This window comes from Odocoileus virginianus, chromosome 18, assembly GCF_023699985.2.
Source record: "Odocoileus virginianus isolate 20LAN1187 ecotype Illinois chromosome 18, Ovbor_1.2, whole genome shotgun sequence".
In the NCBI taxonomy this organism is placed as follows: domain Eukaryota; kingdom Metazoa; phylum Chordata; class Mammalia; order Artiodactyla; family Cervidae; genus Odocoileus; species Odocoileus virginianus.
Window position 1 is genome coordinate 23,110,361 of NC_069691.1, and position 20,729 is coordinate 23,131,089.

Consider the following 20,729-nt stretch of genomic DNA (forward strand, 5'->3'; position numbering starts at 1 on the left):
CTCTTTTTGCATGTAGTATGACATTAAAGATTTGCTAATCTAGAACATGCCTCCAGATGAATGTTGTCCTTATTTAAACATTTTAACCCCAGGAAGTCATGTTTTGAAAGAAGGTTGCAGTGATAGTACTTTGCTTAATACAGTTTGAATCTTATAAAATGATCACTTAGCTTACAAATCATCTAAGGAAATGTACTTTTACTTTCTTACAACAAACCTGTTGTAAAAATTGTGCTTAATCAATTTCCTTGTAGTTTAATTCCCCAGGTTTTATTCAGTGATTTGCTAATTGAGAACACAGTTGGATTTTGTTAAAATGTCACATAGTTTAGGATCATCAAAAGCATATACTGAAGGATAGCTCTAAAAGATACCTGAAGAGTATGTAGAGCAGTGAAAATGTTCTGGGAAGAAATACTTAGGGATATTTAAGGTTTATCTGAGAATATAGACTGTATAACACCAAAGTGTTTCTCTACTCTCAAAGATGCAAAATAGCTAGCTAGAATAATCTGTCTTACATCTCTATTAGGGTAATAACTTGACTTCAGGTTCTGAGAACAGGAGGGCATGAAGTGTAAGAGAAAAAAAAGGACCCTAGTCTCATCTTTCCATATCTGTATGTAGGCTCATGGCACAGTCTAGATAAAGTCAACTTTGATATGTTCCTACCTCTCTGCTTCAGATTTTGAGGGATATCTTGAGCCCTGTTTTAGAATTTTTTTTAAGCTTCCAACACTTTCCAGAATATTTCATGCAGTCTCCTGCAGTCTTCCTCAATGCCAGTGCTGGAAGAATTCAGTGCTTGGACCAATTTGTAGTGCTTATCTTCAGCCCTTTGATGCCATGGGAGGCAGGGAATGCTGTGTTAGACATTGCTTTAAAGTACCTTTTCCTTATCTCTGTATAGAGTTCTTCATTGCCTCTTAACTATCCTAAAACACAATGGTCATAGTTGATTTATTACATTTTTTCAAGAGCTTTAGTTCTATAAAAGATTTTTTTTTATTTAATGAGTTGCATGTTTCCAAACATTTGTCAGCCTGTTACATCCCAAACACACCAAAGTTTGAACATGGTACCTGCTTCTTAATGAAAACTTGGTATTTTACAGGTGTAAGTTGTGATAGAAGTATTCACACCTAACTTTCAGAATACCTTAAGTTCTGAGAATATAAGGTAGAGAAGATAATTCTGTATTCCTGAAGGAGGAGAATGCTAGGATACCAGGATAAGGAGGTAGTAAATATGGTGTTACCTGAGGGTAGACTAGTATGGGTGGAGTGTAGAAAATACCTGGTTAGTAGTAAGAAACCACACTAAAGGTGAATAAAGATTTCCAGTTAAATGTGGCAGATTAAGATGCATGTTTGTCTCCACTCCTTCTTAAACCCTCCTAGAAGACAGTAAAAGAATAAAGGCATAAGCCCCTGAGGACAAAAAACAAATGTGGTAGAAGTAAGACACAGAAGAGAAAACAACAAACTTTTGAAAGGTAAGAAGCTAATGGGTAAATGATGCCTAACTTAGCAGGCCATGAAGAGCTGAAACCTGAGTGTAAGCCAACAACAAGCAAGTACATTGGTGTTGAAGAACCTTAGGAAGGTTCAGATCTTGGATTTACCAGGTACTTTGGAGGTAACAAAGAGTCGGACACGACTGAGCGACTTTGCTTTGCTTTGGAGGTAGGCATATCCATGGGGTGACAGAGTTGGACACAAGCGATAGAGCGCACACACATACACACATATGGAAAAAACTGAGAACAAAAAGATTTTTTATATGAAAGAGCATTTTAATCACTTCTACCACATTCAAGGCTTAAGCCAAGAAAGAGGAAAACATGGTATTTGGGAAATAGAATTCAACACAGGAAGTAATGATAGGAGATCCCAGCGTGATATCAGTGACTGATATCAGCAGGCTGTCCAGATAAGAATAGGACAGAGGTATCTAGAAAATGTTTTGCAACCCAGAAGATAAGTAGAATACCTGAAATGTCTGAACACAGTGAAGTTTTAACAGCTGTGGCAGAATGGGGATAATTCATGGTGAAAGTGAGAGTGTTAGTCACTTAATTGTGTCTGACTCTTTGTGACCCTGTGGACTATAGCCTACCAGGCTCCTCTGTCCAAGGAATTCTCCAGGCAAGAATACTGGAGTGGGTTGCCATTTCCTTCTCCAGAGGATCTTACTGGCCTCGAGATCAAACCTGGATCTTCTGCATTGCAGGCAGATTCTTTACCATATGTAAATAGAAAACTAAGCAACTAACAACCAAAAAGAAAACTTAAGCATGCAATAGAAAACAAAAGCTGTGGAAGAGCAGATGTATAATTAAAGCATACTTCATTAGTTAGCTGTGAACACTTATTAATATTTAGTCAAGATATATAGAAAAAAATACTGATATGTGCAAACAACTCAGTTTGTTTAATGTGCTTAAGAGCAGGCAGGTTCATCAATCTTTGCAAGAGTCTAGAGCCAGGTGATCAGTTTAAGTCATGCTTCTGCTGGTTCTTTCCAAATAACCTCTCTGCCTTGTCTGTAAAATGGGGATAGAATAATATCTATCTCTGTCCTAAGAGGTAAATAATGTTAACACTTAGAGCAATGCCTTGTGTTAGTAAAGTTTAAGGAAGAGGAGGATGGAGGCAAATGAGCTGTACATGAGGGGTGGGTAGAATAAGTTTGAAGTAAAAAGCAGTGTAAGCATGTTGCTTAAATGTAAATGTGGAGGTGAACAAAAATAGCTAAAAGTTAAACAGTTGCATCTGAGGAATGGAAATCAGAAATGTGATGGCTTGGAACTGGAGGCTGCTTGTCCTCATTGTAAGCCTTGAGTGTTAACTTTGAGTTTCGTACACCTGTGGGAAAACTTCAAAAAAGTAGGAAGATCCTTTTGTTTGAACTTCTGAAGCCCAAAGCATTTTATTTTTTATTGTAGAAATCTTTGAACTTATGCAGCGGTTGAGAGAAAGTATAATGAATTCATCACCTATCTTCACTCATTATGACCTCCTGGCCAATCTTGTTCAATCCCTGCCAGCATCCCCAGGCACCACCACTGGATTATTTTGGAGCAAGTCCCAAATTTTAAGTGTTTTCAACCAGAAATAGCCTTAACAGCTATGGTGGGCACACTGCTCAGATCTTCAAGATAAGACTTGTTGACCCACAGGGAATGATTGCAGTTAACTGACAACTTTTAATCACAGCACTTTTAAGATTTGTTACAGTGTTTGAGCCAAGGCCACACTCTTTCCTGGTTCATCTTGTTGTTGACATCTTAAGAGCATTCAACTGAGAAAATAATAGCTAAATGGATTCTTTTAAAGTGTGCAGAAGAGAGCTAATATCAAGCCAGAGATTTACTACTCTTTGAAAGGTCTGTGTGGGGTTGACCTGTGGCTGGTGTTGGGGAGCTAACTTTCAGGAGGACTCTCATTCCTTGATAAAAATGTTATACTGTGCATAAGCTCTACAAAAGAAATATGAATTATGCTGAATACCTGCTTCTGAGAGTCTGGAATTTTGGTATGTACTAGATATTGAGTGCTGATGTTATCAATTCCTAATAAAACTCTTGAGCATTCTTTACTGCACATCCCTGGTAGACAACATTATAACACATATGTTGTCAGAATTTGTTGCTGAAGGAATTAAGCACATTTTATGTGACAACTGGGAAATGGACTGCTTGAGCTTGTACCTGCATTCCTCTGGACTTGACCTTATTTTTTTTTTCCTTTGCTGAATTTGCTTTGTATCCTTTCATTATAGTAAATCATAGCCATGGGAAGAACTGTGTGCTCTTCTGTGAGAATGAGACCTGTGAGTTCCCCCAACAAATCACTGAACCTGACGAGGGGACCCCAGTACATTAAAAAAAAAAAAAAACCCTCCTGAAATTTACAATAGTTCCTTAAAATCAAATAACCAGTCAATGTTCAGACTTCTTTGTTTTTAAAACATATTCTTGGAATGTACAGATAAGGATAAAATTAAGATTCATCCATTGCATGTTAAGTCTCAACCTACAGATCCCCCCTACTTTTTTTTTCCTTACTATTTGTTTATGCAGGTGACAGTTTATTCAGTTTTCCCACAGTTGGGAGTTTACATTTCTTTTAATGTTAGTTTCCTGAAAGCTTATACAGTGATCCCTTGGTATCCATAGGGCATTGGTTCCAGGAACCCGGTGCATACCAAAATCCATGGATGCTTAAGTTTCTTATAAAAAATGACTTTTTGGGGTATAACCTATACACATCCTTTTGTTTAAATCATGTCTAGATTACTTGTAATACCTAATATAATGTAGATATTCTGTAAATAGTTGTAAATACTATATAGTGAAAGTGCTCAGTTGTGTCTGACTCTTTGTGACCCCATGGACTATATCCCACCAGGCTCCTCTGTCCATGGAATTCTCCAGGCCAGAATACTGGAGTGGGTAGCCGTTCCCTTCTCCAGGGGAATCTTCCCAACCCAGGGATCGAACTCACATGTCCTGCATTGCAGGCAGATTCTTCACTGTCTGAGCCACCAGGAAGCCCAAATACAATGTAAATGCTGTATCTGGACTTCCCTGATGGTCCAGTGGTTAAGACTGAGCTCCCGATGGAGGGAGTAGGTTTGATCCCTGGTTGGGGAACTAAGATCCCACATGCTGTGTGTCCAATAAATAAAACATTTGGGAAAAAATGCTGTATAAATAGTTGCTGGAACCTGGCAAATTGAACTGCTTTTTGGAACTTTCTGGAATTTTTTTCTGGTTATTTTCCAACAGTGATTGGTTGACTCTATGGATGCAGAACCATCCATATATATGTACCTAGAGGTTTGATAGGTTTTAAATTTCATCATTTGATAAGGCTGGTTTAGAGATGGTATTTATTTACCTATTGCATGACATTGGGAAACGTATAATACCTGCTTCCCCTTTCTTTTCTTGTGGTAAGATTTAAGTGTTGTCAGTCTGATAAATACATTGTGAAATTTCCTGCCAGCTTTTAATGGTTTTAGTAGCCATTAACCTTTACCTTCCCAGGTGGTGCAGTGGAAGAGAATCTGCCTGCCAATGCAGGAGATGCAGGTTTGATCACTTGTGCCAGGAAAGACCCCCTGGGAGTAGGAAATGGCAACCTACTCCAGGATTCTTGCCTGGAAAATCCCGTGGACAGAGGAACCTCGGGGGCTGTAGTCCATGGGGTTACAAAGAGTTGGACACAACTGAGTGACTGAGCACCCACACAGCCTTTGCCTATAGTTGCTATATAATGAAATGTAAAAATGGTAACATTTCATTCTCTTTCCTTCACTTGTTACCTATAGCTCTTTCATAAAGGACTTTGCTTAACAGTTGATTCATATACGAAAGGTAGAATAAACGATCAATTGTTGAACTTTTTCAGTGTTCAGAGTGAGTAAATTCCCTAGCATCCTCCAAAGGATCCTCCAAGGTCAGTGAGATTTTTACTAAGTATCATGTGAACTAATAAATTTTAATACTTGCTTTAATCTAACTCAGCTCTTTGTGGTGCCCAAGTTGTCTCATCTCTGTCTGGCCTGTGGAAGCTCCTTCAAGTCGAACCTGACTTAATGAGGATTTCTTTACATTCAGGTACAACAGGATGCCCCAAGCTCCCCTGTTTCCTGCCCAGGACTGGATTCAGCCATTTCTTTTTTTAAAATTTTTTATTTTTTAATTAATTTATTTATTTATTTTACTTTACAACATTGTATTGGTTTTGCCGTACATTGACTTGATTCCGCCATGGGTGTACATGTGTTCCCCATCCTGAACCCCCCCTCCCACTTACCTCCTCATCCCATCCCTCTGGGTCATCCCAGTGCACCAGCCCCAAGCACCCTGTATCAGCCATTTCTTTAACGATCTTTGGCTCTTTAGAGTGTGTAGTTGGCTGTTCATTGATACTTGTTTTGATTGTGTTTCTAGGTCTTCCCATTGGAAACAGCTAGGAAGTTTGTACTGATACTTCCAATTAATTTTAGAGTTGAAAGGCTATCATTTAATCTTTTATTTCTTCTCTTATCCGAGAATCATAGTTCTGATAATGTCAGCATTACCTTGCTTTATTCTACTCATATGATGGTTTCAGACTAACAGTGCTACTACTATTGCAAACAATATTAGTGAAAAGTTGATGTATTTTTTACTTTGTCCTTAGTAGATAAATATAACTCCACTAGGAATATAGAGTTAATTTAGTGTATTTTCAAGTCACTTAAGAGTTTGTATTTAAGCTACTTTTTTCATTTTGCTTTTGATCTTTAGCGATTTATCACATTTTGTAAATTTCATATGAAATTTCATATGAAACATTACGCGGTTCTAAAGGAAAAACATTGAAATAAGTACATTAAGAAAAGCAGTGTCCATCTTGGTTCCTGCTAGCCTATTTCTTGTCTCTTTTTGTGGTAAATGAGTTTTGGTTTATCCTTTTATCTCAAAATATAAGTATTTGTGTGTGTGATTACATATACACTCACACATATATACACACTTATATATGTACACATATAAGTCAGTTCTGTGTCCGACTCTTCTGCAACTCCATGAACTGTAGCCCACCAGCCTCCTCTGTCCATGGAATATTCCAGGCAAGAATACTGAAATGGGTTGCCATTTACGCCTCCAGGGGATGTTCCCAATCCTGGGATCAAACTCGTGTCTCCTGCATTGGCAGGTGGACTCTTTACCACAGAGCCACCTGGGAAGCTATTCTTTGGGCACAAATACTGGAATGGGTTGTCATGCCCTCCTCCATGGAATTTTCCTGACGCAGGAATTCAACCCAAGTCTCCTGTTTCTCCTGCATTGGCAGGCAGGTTCTTTACCACTAGCACTGCCTGGGAAGCCCATGTACAGATATATTTATTTCAACACATACTTAATTGGTAGAAGATAAATATTGTTTGCATCTTGGGTTTTATGAGTTAATATATCTCTCCATATATATGTATCACTCCAGCAAATGTCATATTCCTTTCCATTATATAACTATCTTGTAGTAAGTAGTTTCCTATTGTGGACATTTGGTTATTTCTAGTCCTGCTGTTACAGATAGTGCAGCTATAAATAGTCTTGTGTATGTGTCTTTTCATGGGGTATTTTGTTTCTTAATGTTTGGGACAGATTCCTAGAGTAGAATTCCTGGATCAAAAGGTAAATACATAGGCAGTTTTGCTGGGTATTGCCAAATTCCCCTCTTCAAGGAGACCGTACCAGTTTGTATTCCCATCAGCAGTGTTTGAGAATGCCTGTTTTCCTACAGCCTATGAACACATTGTTATCAGGCTTCACAAAATGTTTTAAGTAGATCTGTGTTTTAGAGTCTTTGGCAAAAGTATGGTGGAGTCTAAGGAGTCTAATAAAACAGTGAGATGAATTGGCCTTGACAGCCTCAGAGAAATGCAGGCCTTTACTGAGGATATAGAGTTACATTAAAGAAGTGTGGACAGTATGTGTAAGGACGACTTAGTAATGATGGAGAAATTGGGGATAACTTCAGTTTCTGGGAGTATGAAAAATTTACTGTAAAGAATATTGAGCATCAGCAGATTAGAGGATGGGGGAATTTCTAGAATTTGAGGCGCTCCTGAAATACATGTTAGAGATGTAGTTGGATATATGAATCCGAAGAGAAATTTGGGTTAGAGCATTTTAGTCATCCCCGTGTGATGTTAAGATATGTGTAAATGATGATGCTGAGGAAAAGAATAGAAGTGATAATTGAGCCCCAGCATGTTCATGACTTTGGTAAAAATAGTTTTATGGGTCCTTTCCATGTCTTCTTACTGAGCAGCTGACTTAGCATCTCTGGCTATACTTCGTTTTCAGGACTTTTACACACCATACATAAGGACTGTGTATTTGTATGTTCTACAATGTAATTCTTTTCTGAAGTCATACAGACTTAGGGCAAACATAGCTTAAATTCCTTTGATGTAGGGAATGGTTTATTTTGACTCAGCTCCAGTAAACATGATTTTATATATGATTTTAAAACTTTTGTTTAAAATATTTCCATTCTTGGTATCTAACTTTGGCAATCATAGGCAAATGGAGAGTTCTTGCCAGTGAAATACCCTTTTTTTCCCTATATTAATCATACAGGAGTATATGATAATGTCAGGATGTAAAAGTCATGTTACAGCTGAGAAAAGGATCTCCTATAAAAGAATAGTTTTCTATTCTATCATTTATGGCCTTAAGAATATTGAGTCAGGAAACACCTTCACTACTTTAGAATTAGAAAAGCCCTGAAATAGGTGGTTAAAATTCTTCACCATTTTAGTTTTCAAAACAACCATATGGGCTAGTTAGTTAACCATTAGGTATGTTTTATACATGAGAGATAGTCACGTGTAAACTAAACACAGATAAAACTAAAACAGCGAAGTTTGGTAACTTTCCCAAGGATACACAGTAGTAGGAAGCTAAAATTGAATTTAAACCCAGGCAGGTTGAAAATAGAACATATTTTGAGTGTAGAGACAGGATGATAAAGGATTCAAAACCTTATGTAAGTTGAAGGAAATTCATTTATAATGTTTTATACTTAAAGGGTGGCAGGGTGACCAACTTAGACCGTCAAGGATTAGGTGTTTAGTGGAGACAATGTGTAGATTTCTTCCTGGCACTTCAGCTGTGGAACTCATTGTGTTTATCTTTGGTCTAGTATCTCTTTCCTATGTCAAAAACAAAGTGACTTTTTTTAGAGTTAGAGCTGCCCTCTTCTCACTTACTGTCCAAGCAGAGGTTGCTTGGAGGCTTGTGGTAAAAGGGAATTGTAGCACTGAGGGTAAATGGACCGGATCCTTTTTAAGGCCCCTTGCTAATCTGAGGATTTTTTTCTTTTTCTTCTCTGCTTAACTAAAATTTGAAGAAGTTTTATTAAACTGAGCGATTAACTAAAATCCCACCAGGATTAATACCCATTTATTATAAATAAGTTAGACATATTGTGAGAGTCCTAGGCCTGCATAGTACTTGTTTGATTTGGACGAACCGAGACAAGCTGCTAGAGCTGCTTCCAATTTCAGGCTCACTTACATTTTGAGTAGGTCACTCGATTGGTTAAGGGTTAATGGTCTCTTCCCTTAGTTAATACCTTGTTAATGCCCTCAAAAACCACTGTGATACTGAACAATTCTTGTGTTTCTATATAGCACAGTAGCTTATCAAAGTTGAGTATGCTTGAGAATTGCTGAGAGGATTTGTGAAAATAGACCACTGGGCCTCACTCCCAGAGTTTGAGTCAGATCAGAAGTGGAGTTAGGAGTTTGCATTTATAGCATGTTCCCAAATGGAACCACTGGTTTGAGAACCACTGCTACAGTAGTTTGACCTACCCCAGGAGACTGAGTTTTCCAAGAGCACGAACCAGAAATTACTTGTTTCCTTATCCCTCTATTAGCAAGCAATACATAAAGACAACAGATCTTATTAATGTTATAGAAACCACTGTGGACTGTTACATTACTGTTTTTGCCTGTGGATACAAGGTGTTAGGCCCCAATTTGAGGAACCTTCTTTTAAGTTCAAGTCAGGTTTAGGTTTGTTAAACCTTTAGAAATGCAAGTAAGATCAAGATTCTACTGGAATTCTTTCGCATGGGCTTCCCAGGTGGCGCTAGTGGTAAAGAACCTGCCTGCCAATGCAGGAGACTTTGAGACGCGGGTTCGATCCCTGGGTCAGGCAGATCCCTGGAGGAGGGCATGTCTCTCCAGTATTCTTGCGTGGAGAATCCCATGGACAGAGGAGCCTGATGGGCTACAGTCTGGAGGGTTGCACAGAGTCAGACATGACTGAAGCAACTTAGCACTCATGCATGTTCTTATTTTGCATAAAGCAAATGGCAGAGCTGGATAAACTAGTTCCATGTTCAGGAAGAGATCAGCATCTAGTCTTACTGAAGTAATTTTTAAATGTGGGTTAAGAAAATGTAGAAAAGAAGAACTTGGTTTTCTTACCTACCCCTACTCATCATTCCCCACCAACTCCCTCCTCAAGCTAGTTATGAATGACTTACTAAGATTTTAACAAGACTTGTTTATTCTGGCATTTAAAATCAGAAATAAATATCATTTACTTAAGTGCCATTAAGAATAAAAGTATTAGGCTTTTATACATATTGCATATAATTTTAGTCTTCCATGCTGATAATCATAATCATAAGCAGTATTCTGTGATTCTTTCTCCTCAGATATCCGGAAAGTGGTACTGTAGAAATAAATGTCAAGGATCTTCGACCACGAGCTAGAACCACTTTGAGATGGAATGAACTAAATATTGGTGATGTGGTAATGGTTAATTACAATGTAGAAAGTCCTAGTAATAGAGGATTTTGGTTTGATGCAGAAATCACTACATTGAAGACAATCTCAAGGACCAAAAAAGAACTTCGTGTGACTGTTTTCTTGGGGTAAGGTTCTCTTCACTGATGCCATTTAATTACTGAATTAAGGAATGTAATTTTTAAGTGTTAAGCACATGTTCTTTAATTTAAAAAAAAGATGGAATCCATGAAAGATGGAAATTTCCATACTAGAAGAAAACTTCTTAATAAATTTCTTGAATTTTTTATTAAGAATGACCCTTAAATCTCCATTGCTACTTTAAGGCTGGAGGTATTATTTAAAAGCACCTTGGAAATAATTGAACAGGTTATTAGAGAAATTTTTGCCTACTGTACAGGATTCTACTAGGCTAAACCAATAATATACAGAAGTGTTTCAATAGCTATGTTTGCTGTGAAGATCTATTGATACAATAGAAATGAATGTCTACCTAGCCAGCTGTCTGCTGTACTTGCAAGACTAGCAAAAATTTTCCTTTATAGTAATTTTATTTAACTTAGGAACTTAAAACCACCTTTGAAAAGAATTTAAAAGGTAAAATGTCACCCAAGATTTCATATCACTCAGATACTTCCATTGTTAATTCTTTAAGAAATACTTTTAGATATTTCCTTCAAGTGATACAAGTACTATACATTGTTTCCAAGTTGCCTTTTTACACTTGGAAAAATGTTGTCAACACTGTTTTGTGTTCAGTTCTTCTGAATAAAATGTATTGGATAAATAGTCACTAATTTACTTAAAAAAAAAAAGTCTGCTAAAGTATTTCCAATTCTTTATCACGATGCTTAAGTAAAAACCTTGTGTGCATTTTTGTACATTTTTCTTTAGAGTGAATTCTTAAAAGTACATCTGTTGTGTTGAGCATTGCAGATACTAGAATGACCCTGACAGTTTTCTTTTACTTAAGAGAAGCAGCCAAACTAACATACTTGTTAAATTCTGGTTAAAATTCTGGTTAAATGCATTGTACATATATATGAGGGATACATATATATCTAGTTTAACATTGAGGTGACAAATCTAAGATTAAGCATCTGCTTATGATGAGTAATATAATGCAGAGGTTGGTAAACTATGGCCCATTGGCTACCTGTTTTATGAAAAGAAATTTTTATTGGAACACAGCAGTGCCCATTTATGTTTTAGCTAAGACTGGCTTTTTTCTCTGTGTGCTCAACAGCATTGTTGCATGACTGCAAACATGAAACTTACAGAATTTTAAACTACTTACTCTCTGACCCTTCATGGAAGAAGTCTGCTGACTCCTAAGATAAAAAGATTGTGAGCTTTTATTTTAGAAAACCATTTCAGAACTTTGTGCAAACCCAAATGTGATTCTGTTGTCAGGCTAAGGATGTAGTAACTCAATTAACAGATTTCTAAATAGCTTGAAATTCTGACATGGATACAAATCATGAAGGAAAGGAGAAAGCATCTACATAAATTAGTTATATAGAGATACATAGGTGTAGGAAGTGAAAAAAAAGCATGTATACACAGCAATACTCATAACATTGAGCTAAAAAAGCTTGCTATTTAAAACATTTTCCTGAGTAATTCTGAGGTAAATTAAAGAGTGGAGCACTCTGGCTTTAGGGACTAGAGATAAGATTGAGTGGAAATTATAGATAGGCAAATATTGACTCATGAGAAAATGGTGGTATTTGAGGGCTGTCCCAAAATAAAACACACTGTCCTATAAAGGCTTATGTTTGCTGTCATTTAGGTTTTTACTAGACTTGTTAAGGATACAAGAGCCAAATAAGGAGTCACTTTGGCTTGTGGATGGGAATTTTTTTTCATTGTTAGAAATCTTTTCCCTTCACTGGAAAGAGTTTGGTGCTGTTACAGACAGTGCTTCCATGACATTATACTCCTGTCCTGGTGCTTATGCGTGTAGTTTCTGTTGGGTGGGTCTTGTCTAGAAGTAGAATCACTTGATTGTAGAACTTGTGCATCTCTAACTTTAGTAGATAGTACCAAATATTTAAGTGGTTGTTCCAGATTCTACTTCAACCATAGTGAGTTCAAATTGCTCTGCATTCTTAACCACACTTAATTTTGTCAGACTTGAGTTTTTGGTACTCAGTTGAGTTTCTAATAATATACTGTTGTGGTGTTTATATATGTTTCCCTGACTACTAATGAGATTGAGAACCATATGTTTATTGGCTATTTGGATATCTCTTGTAAGAATCCTGTTTCAAGCATTAAGGATCCTGTTCAAGCATTGGTGTATGTTGTAGTTAATTAGGTAGTCTCTCATTGAAATTTTAGGAGTTCTAGTTATGGTGACTTGACCATTTCACTTATATGTGGAGAAAATACCTACTTCAATTCTGTGGCTTATCTTTTTTTTCCCCTATGTTTGAATAGTAGTCTTAATTTTAAGTGGTTGAATACTTTCTGTGTCTTGATTTAAGAAACCTGAGGGTTGGTCAGGGTGGGAGATGGGTGAGAGTGATTAAAAGGTACAAACTTCCAGTTATATGATATATAAGTTCTAGGGATATAATGTACAGCATGGTGACTATAGTTAATAATGTACTGTATATTTGAAAGCTGCTTAGAGAGTAGATCTTAAAAGTTTTCATCACATGGAAAAAATTTGTAACTGTGGGGTGATGGATGTTAACTAATCTTTTTGCGGTAATCACTTTTCTGTATATCAAGTCATGTTGTACACCTTCAGTTCAGTTCAGTTGCTCAGTCGTGGCTGACTCCTTGTGATCCCATGGACTGCAGCACACCAGGCCTCCCTGTCCATCACCAACTCTTGGAGTCCACCCAAACCCATTTCATCGAGTCAGTGATGAGCCATTCAACCATCTCATCCTCTGTCATCCCCTTCTCCCACCTTCAATCTTCTCAGAATCAGAGTCTTTTCAAATGAATCAGTTCTTTACATCAGATGGCCAAAGTGTTGGAGTTTCAGCTTCAACATCAGTCCTTCCAATGAATATTCAGGACTGATGTCCTTTAGGATGGACTGGTTGGATCTATTTGCTGTCCAAGGGACTCTCGAGTCTTCTCCAACACCACAGTTCAAAAGCATCAATTCTTCAACACTTAGCTTTCTTAATAGTCCAATTCTCACATCTGTACATGACTACTGGAAAAACCATAGCTTTGACTAGATGAACCTTTGTTGGCAAAGTAATATGTCTGCTTTTTAATAAGCTATCTAGGTTGGTCATAACTTCTTCCAAGGAAGAATGGCTGCAGTCACCATTGGCAGTGATTTTGGAGCCCCCCAAAATAAGTCTGTCACTGTTTCCATTGTTTCCCCATCTCTTTGCCATGAAGTGATGGGACCACATGCCATGATCTTAGTTTTCTGAATGTTGAGCTTTAAGCCAACTTTTTCACTCTCCTCTTTCACTTTCATCAAGAGGCTCTTTAGTTCTTCTTCACTTTGTGCCACAAGGGTGGTGTCATCTGCATATCTGAGGTTATTGATATTTCTCCCGGCAATCTCGATTCCTGCTTGTGTTTCATCCAGCCCAGCATTTCTCATGGTGTACTCTGTATATAAGTTAAATAAGAAGGGTGACAATATACAGCCTTGACATACTCTTCCCTATTTGGAACCAGTCTGTCTTTCCATATCCAGTTCTAACTGTTGCTTCTTGGCCTGCATACATATTTCTCAGGAGGCAGGTCAGGTGGTCTGGTACACCTTAGACTTAGACAGTTGTATGTCAGTTATATCTCGGTAAAACATGGAGTGGAGTGGAGAGGAGAAACTTCTCCCTACTCGTAGAACATGAAGATATCCTCCATTATTACCTTATAAAAGCTTAATACCACCTTTCTTTAGCTCTTTAATCCACTTGAAGTAGGTTTTTTGGTACAATGTGAGGTAAACATTAGACTTGCCTTAGTACATGTGAATAATCATTTTTCCTGGCATCATTCATTTAAAAGGCGATTTTCCCTTTATTGATTTTCAGTATCATCTCACTGAATGTCTATATTTGATTCATCCATCTGATCTCTATTTTGTATCATTGGTTTATTTTGTATATCCTTACATAAGTTTCGTACTTTCATAATATGACAGAGCATTCTAGTCATCTTGGTAACGTCTACATAAAACCATTAGGAATTTGATAGGTACAGGAGTAAATCTAATCTATGAGTGTGATTTCTTTGCATTTATTTAGGTCTTTAATATGATTTTGTCATGTTTTTGTTAGGTTAGGCATGTGCGCTCAGTAGTGTCTGACTCTGTGATCCCATGGACTGTAGCCACCCCCAGGCTCCTCTGTCCATGAGCTTTTCTGGGAAAGAATAATGGAATAGGTTGCCATTTCCTTCTCAAGGAGATTTTCCCAACCCAGGGATTGAACTCATGTCCCTGTGTCTTCTGCATTGGTAGGTGGATTCTTTAGCCCGATGCCACCTGGGAAGCCCTTTTTATTAGATTGGACCGTATGAAATGTTTTTATAAATTCAAAATGTTTGAATGTAGACAGTTACATGACTCGGCCTGGTAGAATTCTCTCCAGAGGTGTAATCTTATGTGTCTTTTATTCTTATTTAGCTTCAGGTACCACTTGTTGTTATAAATAAATCCTTTTAAATTTCTTTTTGCTTTCTTACTGGTATGTAAATAACCTTTGATTTTGGATCCATTAGCTTTACTATAGTTATTAATTTTAATTTCCATGTACATTGTTCTGTGGTTTTTATGATTGTAATCATAATCTGTGAATTATATTTGTGTTATCACTCAGTTGTGTCCGACTCTTAATCCAATGGACTATAGCCCGCCAGGTTCCTCTGTCCTTGGAATTTCCCAGGCAAAAATACTGGAGTGGTTTGCCATTCCCTTCTCCATGAATTACATTTATGTGTTCTTTTTCCTTTGATCTTTAACATTTGTCTTCATTCACCAGTTGCCACTTAGTATGTTGTTAGAAGGAGGTGGTGAGAATAGGTATCTTTTTTTTTTCCCACCCTGATCGCCAAGAAGAAACTTTGTTGAACATTTTACCAGTACTTACAATGTTTGACAGGTATTTTGTAGGTATGCTTTCCTGGATTTGGCTTGACAGTATTTTGTGTAAGATTTTTCCATTTGGGTTAATGAGTGAAATCTGCATTATCTTTCCTATCTAGCTATCCTTTACAAATTATGTTGATTTTATAAAAAATAGTGTGCTGTAATATTTTTCTATTTTACGGTAGAATTTTGTGTCCTTTTCTTGAATGTTTATTAGAACTTATCAGTTAAGGTCTTTGGGGCTGAGTTTTCTTTGTACAAAGTTTTTTGTTTTTTTGTTTTTTTCCTGTAATGATTATATAGAACTATAAGGTACAAAGGAAGAAGCAAATAGAGGACATGATTTTTAATCTGCCTTGGAGATTTGATAAGGGAACTTGGAGTTAAAGTTTATTGTTTCTAATTTTTAATATGTGAGTACCAAAAAGTGAATATGCTTAAATTATCTAATTCTAGTTAACATATTCTATTTTTCACTTGTCATTTCTGTTTCTGTTTGAGCTTTGAAGAAAATAGAAGTCTAGGGTTTAAATCCATTTTTCAAAATTTTGTTCGCTTACTTTAATATACTTAATACTACATGAAATTATACTAGATTAGTTTTGTAAGTAGAATTTGAATCCTATAGCAAAAAAAAAATATTTAACCTCACTCAGACTATGAATATACTTACCATATTTTGCATCTTTTTTATAGGGTTTCATTTACTAAATTTTATCTGTACTTGTTTATCATAACATCTGTAGTGATGATCTTATTTTTGAATGTACCATTTTTACAGAATATAAACTTGATGTCCATATCAAATTATAAATCAAAGTTCAATGTATTCCAACCTTATTGGCCTCCTTGTGTTGATTAATCATACAGACATGCTCCTGTTTCAGAGCCTTTGCCCTTGACCGTTTCCTCTTACTGGTCTACACCACACCAGTATTCATTTGACTGGCTTTGTCTTTTATTTCTTTATTCACACATCACTTTGAAAGACAACTTTATTGATCGTGCTATGTGAAATCATACACACCCGGCATGGGTTACTTAAATTCTTCCTTTAGTGTAACTTAATTTCTTTATGATACTGATTATCATCTGACATTTATTATTCTCTCTTGCCCTACTTGTATTAGTTTCCTTTATTGCTATAACAAATTACCACAGACTTAGTGGCTTAAATTGGAGAAGGCAATGGCAGCCCATTCCAGTGCTCTTGCCTGGAAAATCCCATGGACAGAGGAGCCTGGCAGGCTGCAGTCCATGGGGTTGCGACGAGTCGGACACGACTGAGCGACTTCACTTCTCACTTTCATGCATTGGAGAAGGAAATGGCAACCCACTCCAGTGTTCTTGCCTGGAGAATCCCAGGGAAGGCGGAGCCTGGTAGGCTGCCGTCTATGGGGTCGCACAGAGTCAGACATGACTGAAGCGACTTAGCAGCAGCAGCTTAAATAATACAACTTATTATTTTACAGTTCTGTAAGGCAGAAGACTTACAAATTTCACTGGGCTAAAAGTATCAGCAGGGTTGTGTTCCATTTTGGAAACTCTGAAAAAAAAATTTACTTCCTTGCCTTTTTCAGATTCTAGGGATCTCCCAGTTCCTTGGCCTATGGCCTACTTCCTCCATTTTTAAAGCCAACAAAGTTGTATCTTTGACTATTTGTTTTTAGTCACATCTTCCTTCAGGGTCTTTCTTCCCTCTTCTACTTTTCAAGATCCCCCATGATTACCTTTGGTCTATTTAGGTAATCCTATTTAAAGGTTATTAACTTCATAATGTCTGCAAAGTCCGTTTGCCATGTAAGGTAATATATTCATAGGTTCCTGGGCTGATGACAGATATCTTTGGGGCCTATTATTTTGCCAATCATACCACTATAATGTTAATGCTTTGATTTTTGTTTTTGTTGCTGTTTGCTGCTGTGTGTCAGACCCTGTTCTAAGAACTAGTTAGAATAGATACTCACGAAATACAGTATTTCATAGAATCTGAAATTAACTTTTCTGTATTTTAACATCTATGAAACTAGGGCGTATCTTAAAATTGCTATTGGACTGACTGAAGTTGGGTTCTTTGAGATACTTGATTTTACTTCTGCTAGTCACCTTGGAGTGCCATCTAACTTGAAGTTAAAATTTCTATATCTAGAAATAGGACTAAAGGAGGTACATAAAGGAGAAAGTATAATATGTAATGGCTTTATGGATAGTATGTAACAGCTTTATGGTCTGACACTATAGCTATAACTGTAACACATGGAAGAAATATACAAAGAAATTTTAAAGTATTTTCTATAATCCTGATGACAACTGGTGAAAATGTCTTATGTGTAATGTGGAGTAAAGCAAAGAAGTACTTGTAGCATTCTCATTTAGGCATCCCTGGTGTCTTTGAGAACTAGGATCGTGAAAGAAAGATTCTAGTTTTCTGATTGTGAAAGAAAAGAGAAACAGATAAATAATTGTTTTGTCAAAAGCAAACTTACCCTTCAGTCCTGAATTTGAACAGAAAGTGTTTGCATGATCTCATGAGGTATGTTACATATGTATTAATGTGTGTGTCTCAATTTTGTAGCTTTGTCCACTAAAAATACCTGAAAATAGCAATCAGTCCAGTTGCAGTAAGCTTTTTAGTGCCTAAATTGTGGTCTTGAAATAACCATTTCCACCTAAAAGAAGGCTTCCCAGATAGCTCAGCTGGTAAAGAATCCACCTGCAATGAAGGAGACCCTGGTTTGATTCCTGGGTTGGAAAGTTCCCCTGTGAAGGGATAGGCTCCCCACTCCAGTATTTGTGGGCTTCCCTGGTAGCTCAGACAGTAAAGAGTCTACCTGCAGTGCAGGAGGCCTGGGTTCAATCCCTGGGTTGGGAAGATCCCCTGGAGGAGGGCATGGCAACCCACTTCAGTATTCTTTTTTGTTTTTTTTTTTTTTTGGAGGTGAAGGGATTGTTGAGCAAAAACCACTACAATATTGTAATTAGCCTCCAACTAATAAAAATAAATGAAATAAATAAATAAAATAAAAATTCACTTCAGTATTCTTAACTGGAGAATCCCCATGGACAAAGAAGCCTGACAGGTTACAGTCCATGAAGTCACAGTCAGTCAGACACTACTGAGCGACTAAACACACACACACACACACCTAAAAAACCTGGCTTCCTTGGAGATACGATGACAGGCCAGAGGCTGAAATGTACAAGAAGAACTAGGAACATCATGTCTCGCAGTTAACAAGGAAGCCCACAAAGACTGCTAAGCTGATTGGTCACATACATAGAACGTTTGAGAGCTATTTTTTTTTTTAACTGCTAAAGAAAGTATTCCATTAGTATTTGTTATATGCGCTATACCACTGAGTTACCAAATAATTGATGTGGTCATGTTTCTCTTTATGGAATTATTTCAGCAAATAAGTGAAAAGGGAGTGAAAGAACTAGAATATCAACATTATCCAGTCCCCAGTGAATTAATCTAGTCATTGAGCGTCTGTGGCTGCTATCATCATAGGAAAAGACAACTAAATAATTAGGTGCTTACTGATGAAAATAGACCTGTAGATGATTTTACTCAAAAAATGAACCTATTTGAGTAAACACAGAGAAGGGTCAGCAATTTTATTCTGTGAAGAGCCAGATAGTGAATAGTTTAACCTTTGGCCACCAGATGGTCTCTGTCACAACTCAACTCTGCTGCTGTATCATGAAACCAGCCGTAGAGAATACATAAACTAATAGGCATTGCTGTGTCCAGTAAAACTTTATTTTTAAAAACATGCCTCAAAGCAACGGTTTTTGACCTTTTCACCAGACCAACTACTGATTTACTGGAATCATAAATGACAGAAAAAACTGAAATAAACTTAGGGAATGTGGATATCAAAATCAAAACCATGGGAAACTGTAGGACAAATGGTGGGGGTTCGTCAACAAGTTATAAGGGAAAAGATTGGGAATTTAGTTTTTGAAACTCAGAACTATATCATATACTTAGGGAGGAAGACAGGTGAGAAGATTGAAGAAAATTAACATAAATATGGCTCTTGGGAGGGAGTGAAGAGGTTTTGACTTGGGAGGGAGGCTGTGAAGTGCTGAGGGAGTTGATAGTCCTGTCTCTTTTCATGTCTCTTAAAAGGCACAAGGATATGTGCCTTTTAATTGGCTAAACTATACATCTATCTATAAATTTTCTGCATTTGTTTGCATTCGACATTAAAAGTTTTAAAAGAAAGTTGAAATATTTGAAAAAGTCACCAAGCAAATAGTAACCAAAAAAACCAAAGGTACACTTGTGATACAAAATGCGTTACTAGAGATAGAAAGACATTTCATAAGAACATTTAAGTATTCTTAGTCTGTATGTACCCCATAATATATCTTAAAATATAAAGCAAAAGTTGATAGATTAAAAGGAGAATTATATAAATCTATAGTTACAGCAAGAAACTTTGAAGAAGTATATGCAAATAGCTATAAATATGTCTGTGAAAAATATGGCTTAGTATTTGAAAGACTTTTCTTTGTAATGAGGTCATCTGTTTACTCAGAAAAGTGCATATTTATTGGAAATATGTTTAAATCTTACATTTTAATTTGGGGTATCATTTTACCTTATCTTTAAATTTACAAAATAGGTGTCTTCTCACCAAATGGTCTAAGTCTTGATTTTTTTTTTTTCTAATATTAAACTAAAGTTACATTTTAACTTCAAATATTAATCACTGGACTTTTCCTACTGCTGGAAACAATAATTCAGTGATTAGCTACTACCCCATTTTTAGTAGTGTTCAGTGAGTTTTGAAACTGACTTAATTACTATTTGCATATGGTTTAGATTTTGCTGACCTTTCTTCCTTTTTTAAACAGGGGTTCTGAAGGAAAATTAAATGACTGTCAGATAAGATTCATAAATGAAATCTTCAAGATCGAGAAACCTGGAGCCCATCCTCTTTCATTGGCAGATGGAAAGTTTTTAAGTATGGATCTTTCTTACGGGCCGAGACTGCATGTATTGTTCAGGATTGCCATTTTGACTGGCCAGGGAATGACTTTTGAGGAAGTACAAAACTAAAGACCATGCAAATTTATTTTCAAGACAGCCATTTTGATATAAGATCATTTTGGTTTAATGGATTTTTCTCAAATGATAAAATTTGTTTTCAAAGACTATTTTCTCATCTTGGGATTTTATTGCCATTTTCTTGCTGTTTCCTTTATTATAGAGTCTGTCCTAATAAAAAAACCCACTTTGGTAATGGGGCCATTTAAGATTAATATTTAATAATGAGGCTTATTTTTATACTAGTAGAGCCTGAGAAGAATAATGCTG

General features: G+C 36.7%; 1 protein-coding gene across 2 annotated transcripts in view; it reads left to right on the forward strand.

The window, feature by feature from the left end:
* The window catches only part of UHRF2 (ubiquitin like with PHD and ring finger domains 2), a 71,044-nt gene that overhangs the window by 24,913 nt on the left and 25,402 nt on the right, over positions 1-20,729 (forward strand). Inside the window, exons 4-5 of one of the 2 annotated variants that reach the window (XM_020904573.2) lie at positions 10,236-10,454; positions 20,267-20,376. In XM_020904573.2, the coding sequence (XP_020760232.2) occupies positions 10,236-10,454; positions 20,267-20,376 (329 nt within the window). The remainder of the gene's footprint in view (positions 1-10,235; positions 10,455-20,266; positions 20,377-20,729) is intronic. The other variant, XM_070480458.1, reaches the window with a different exon arrangement.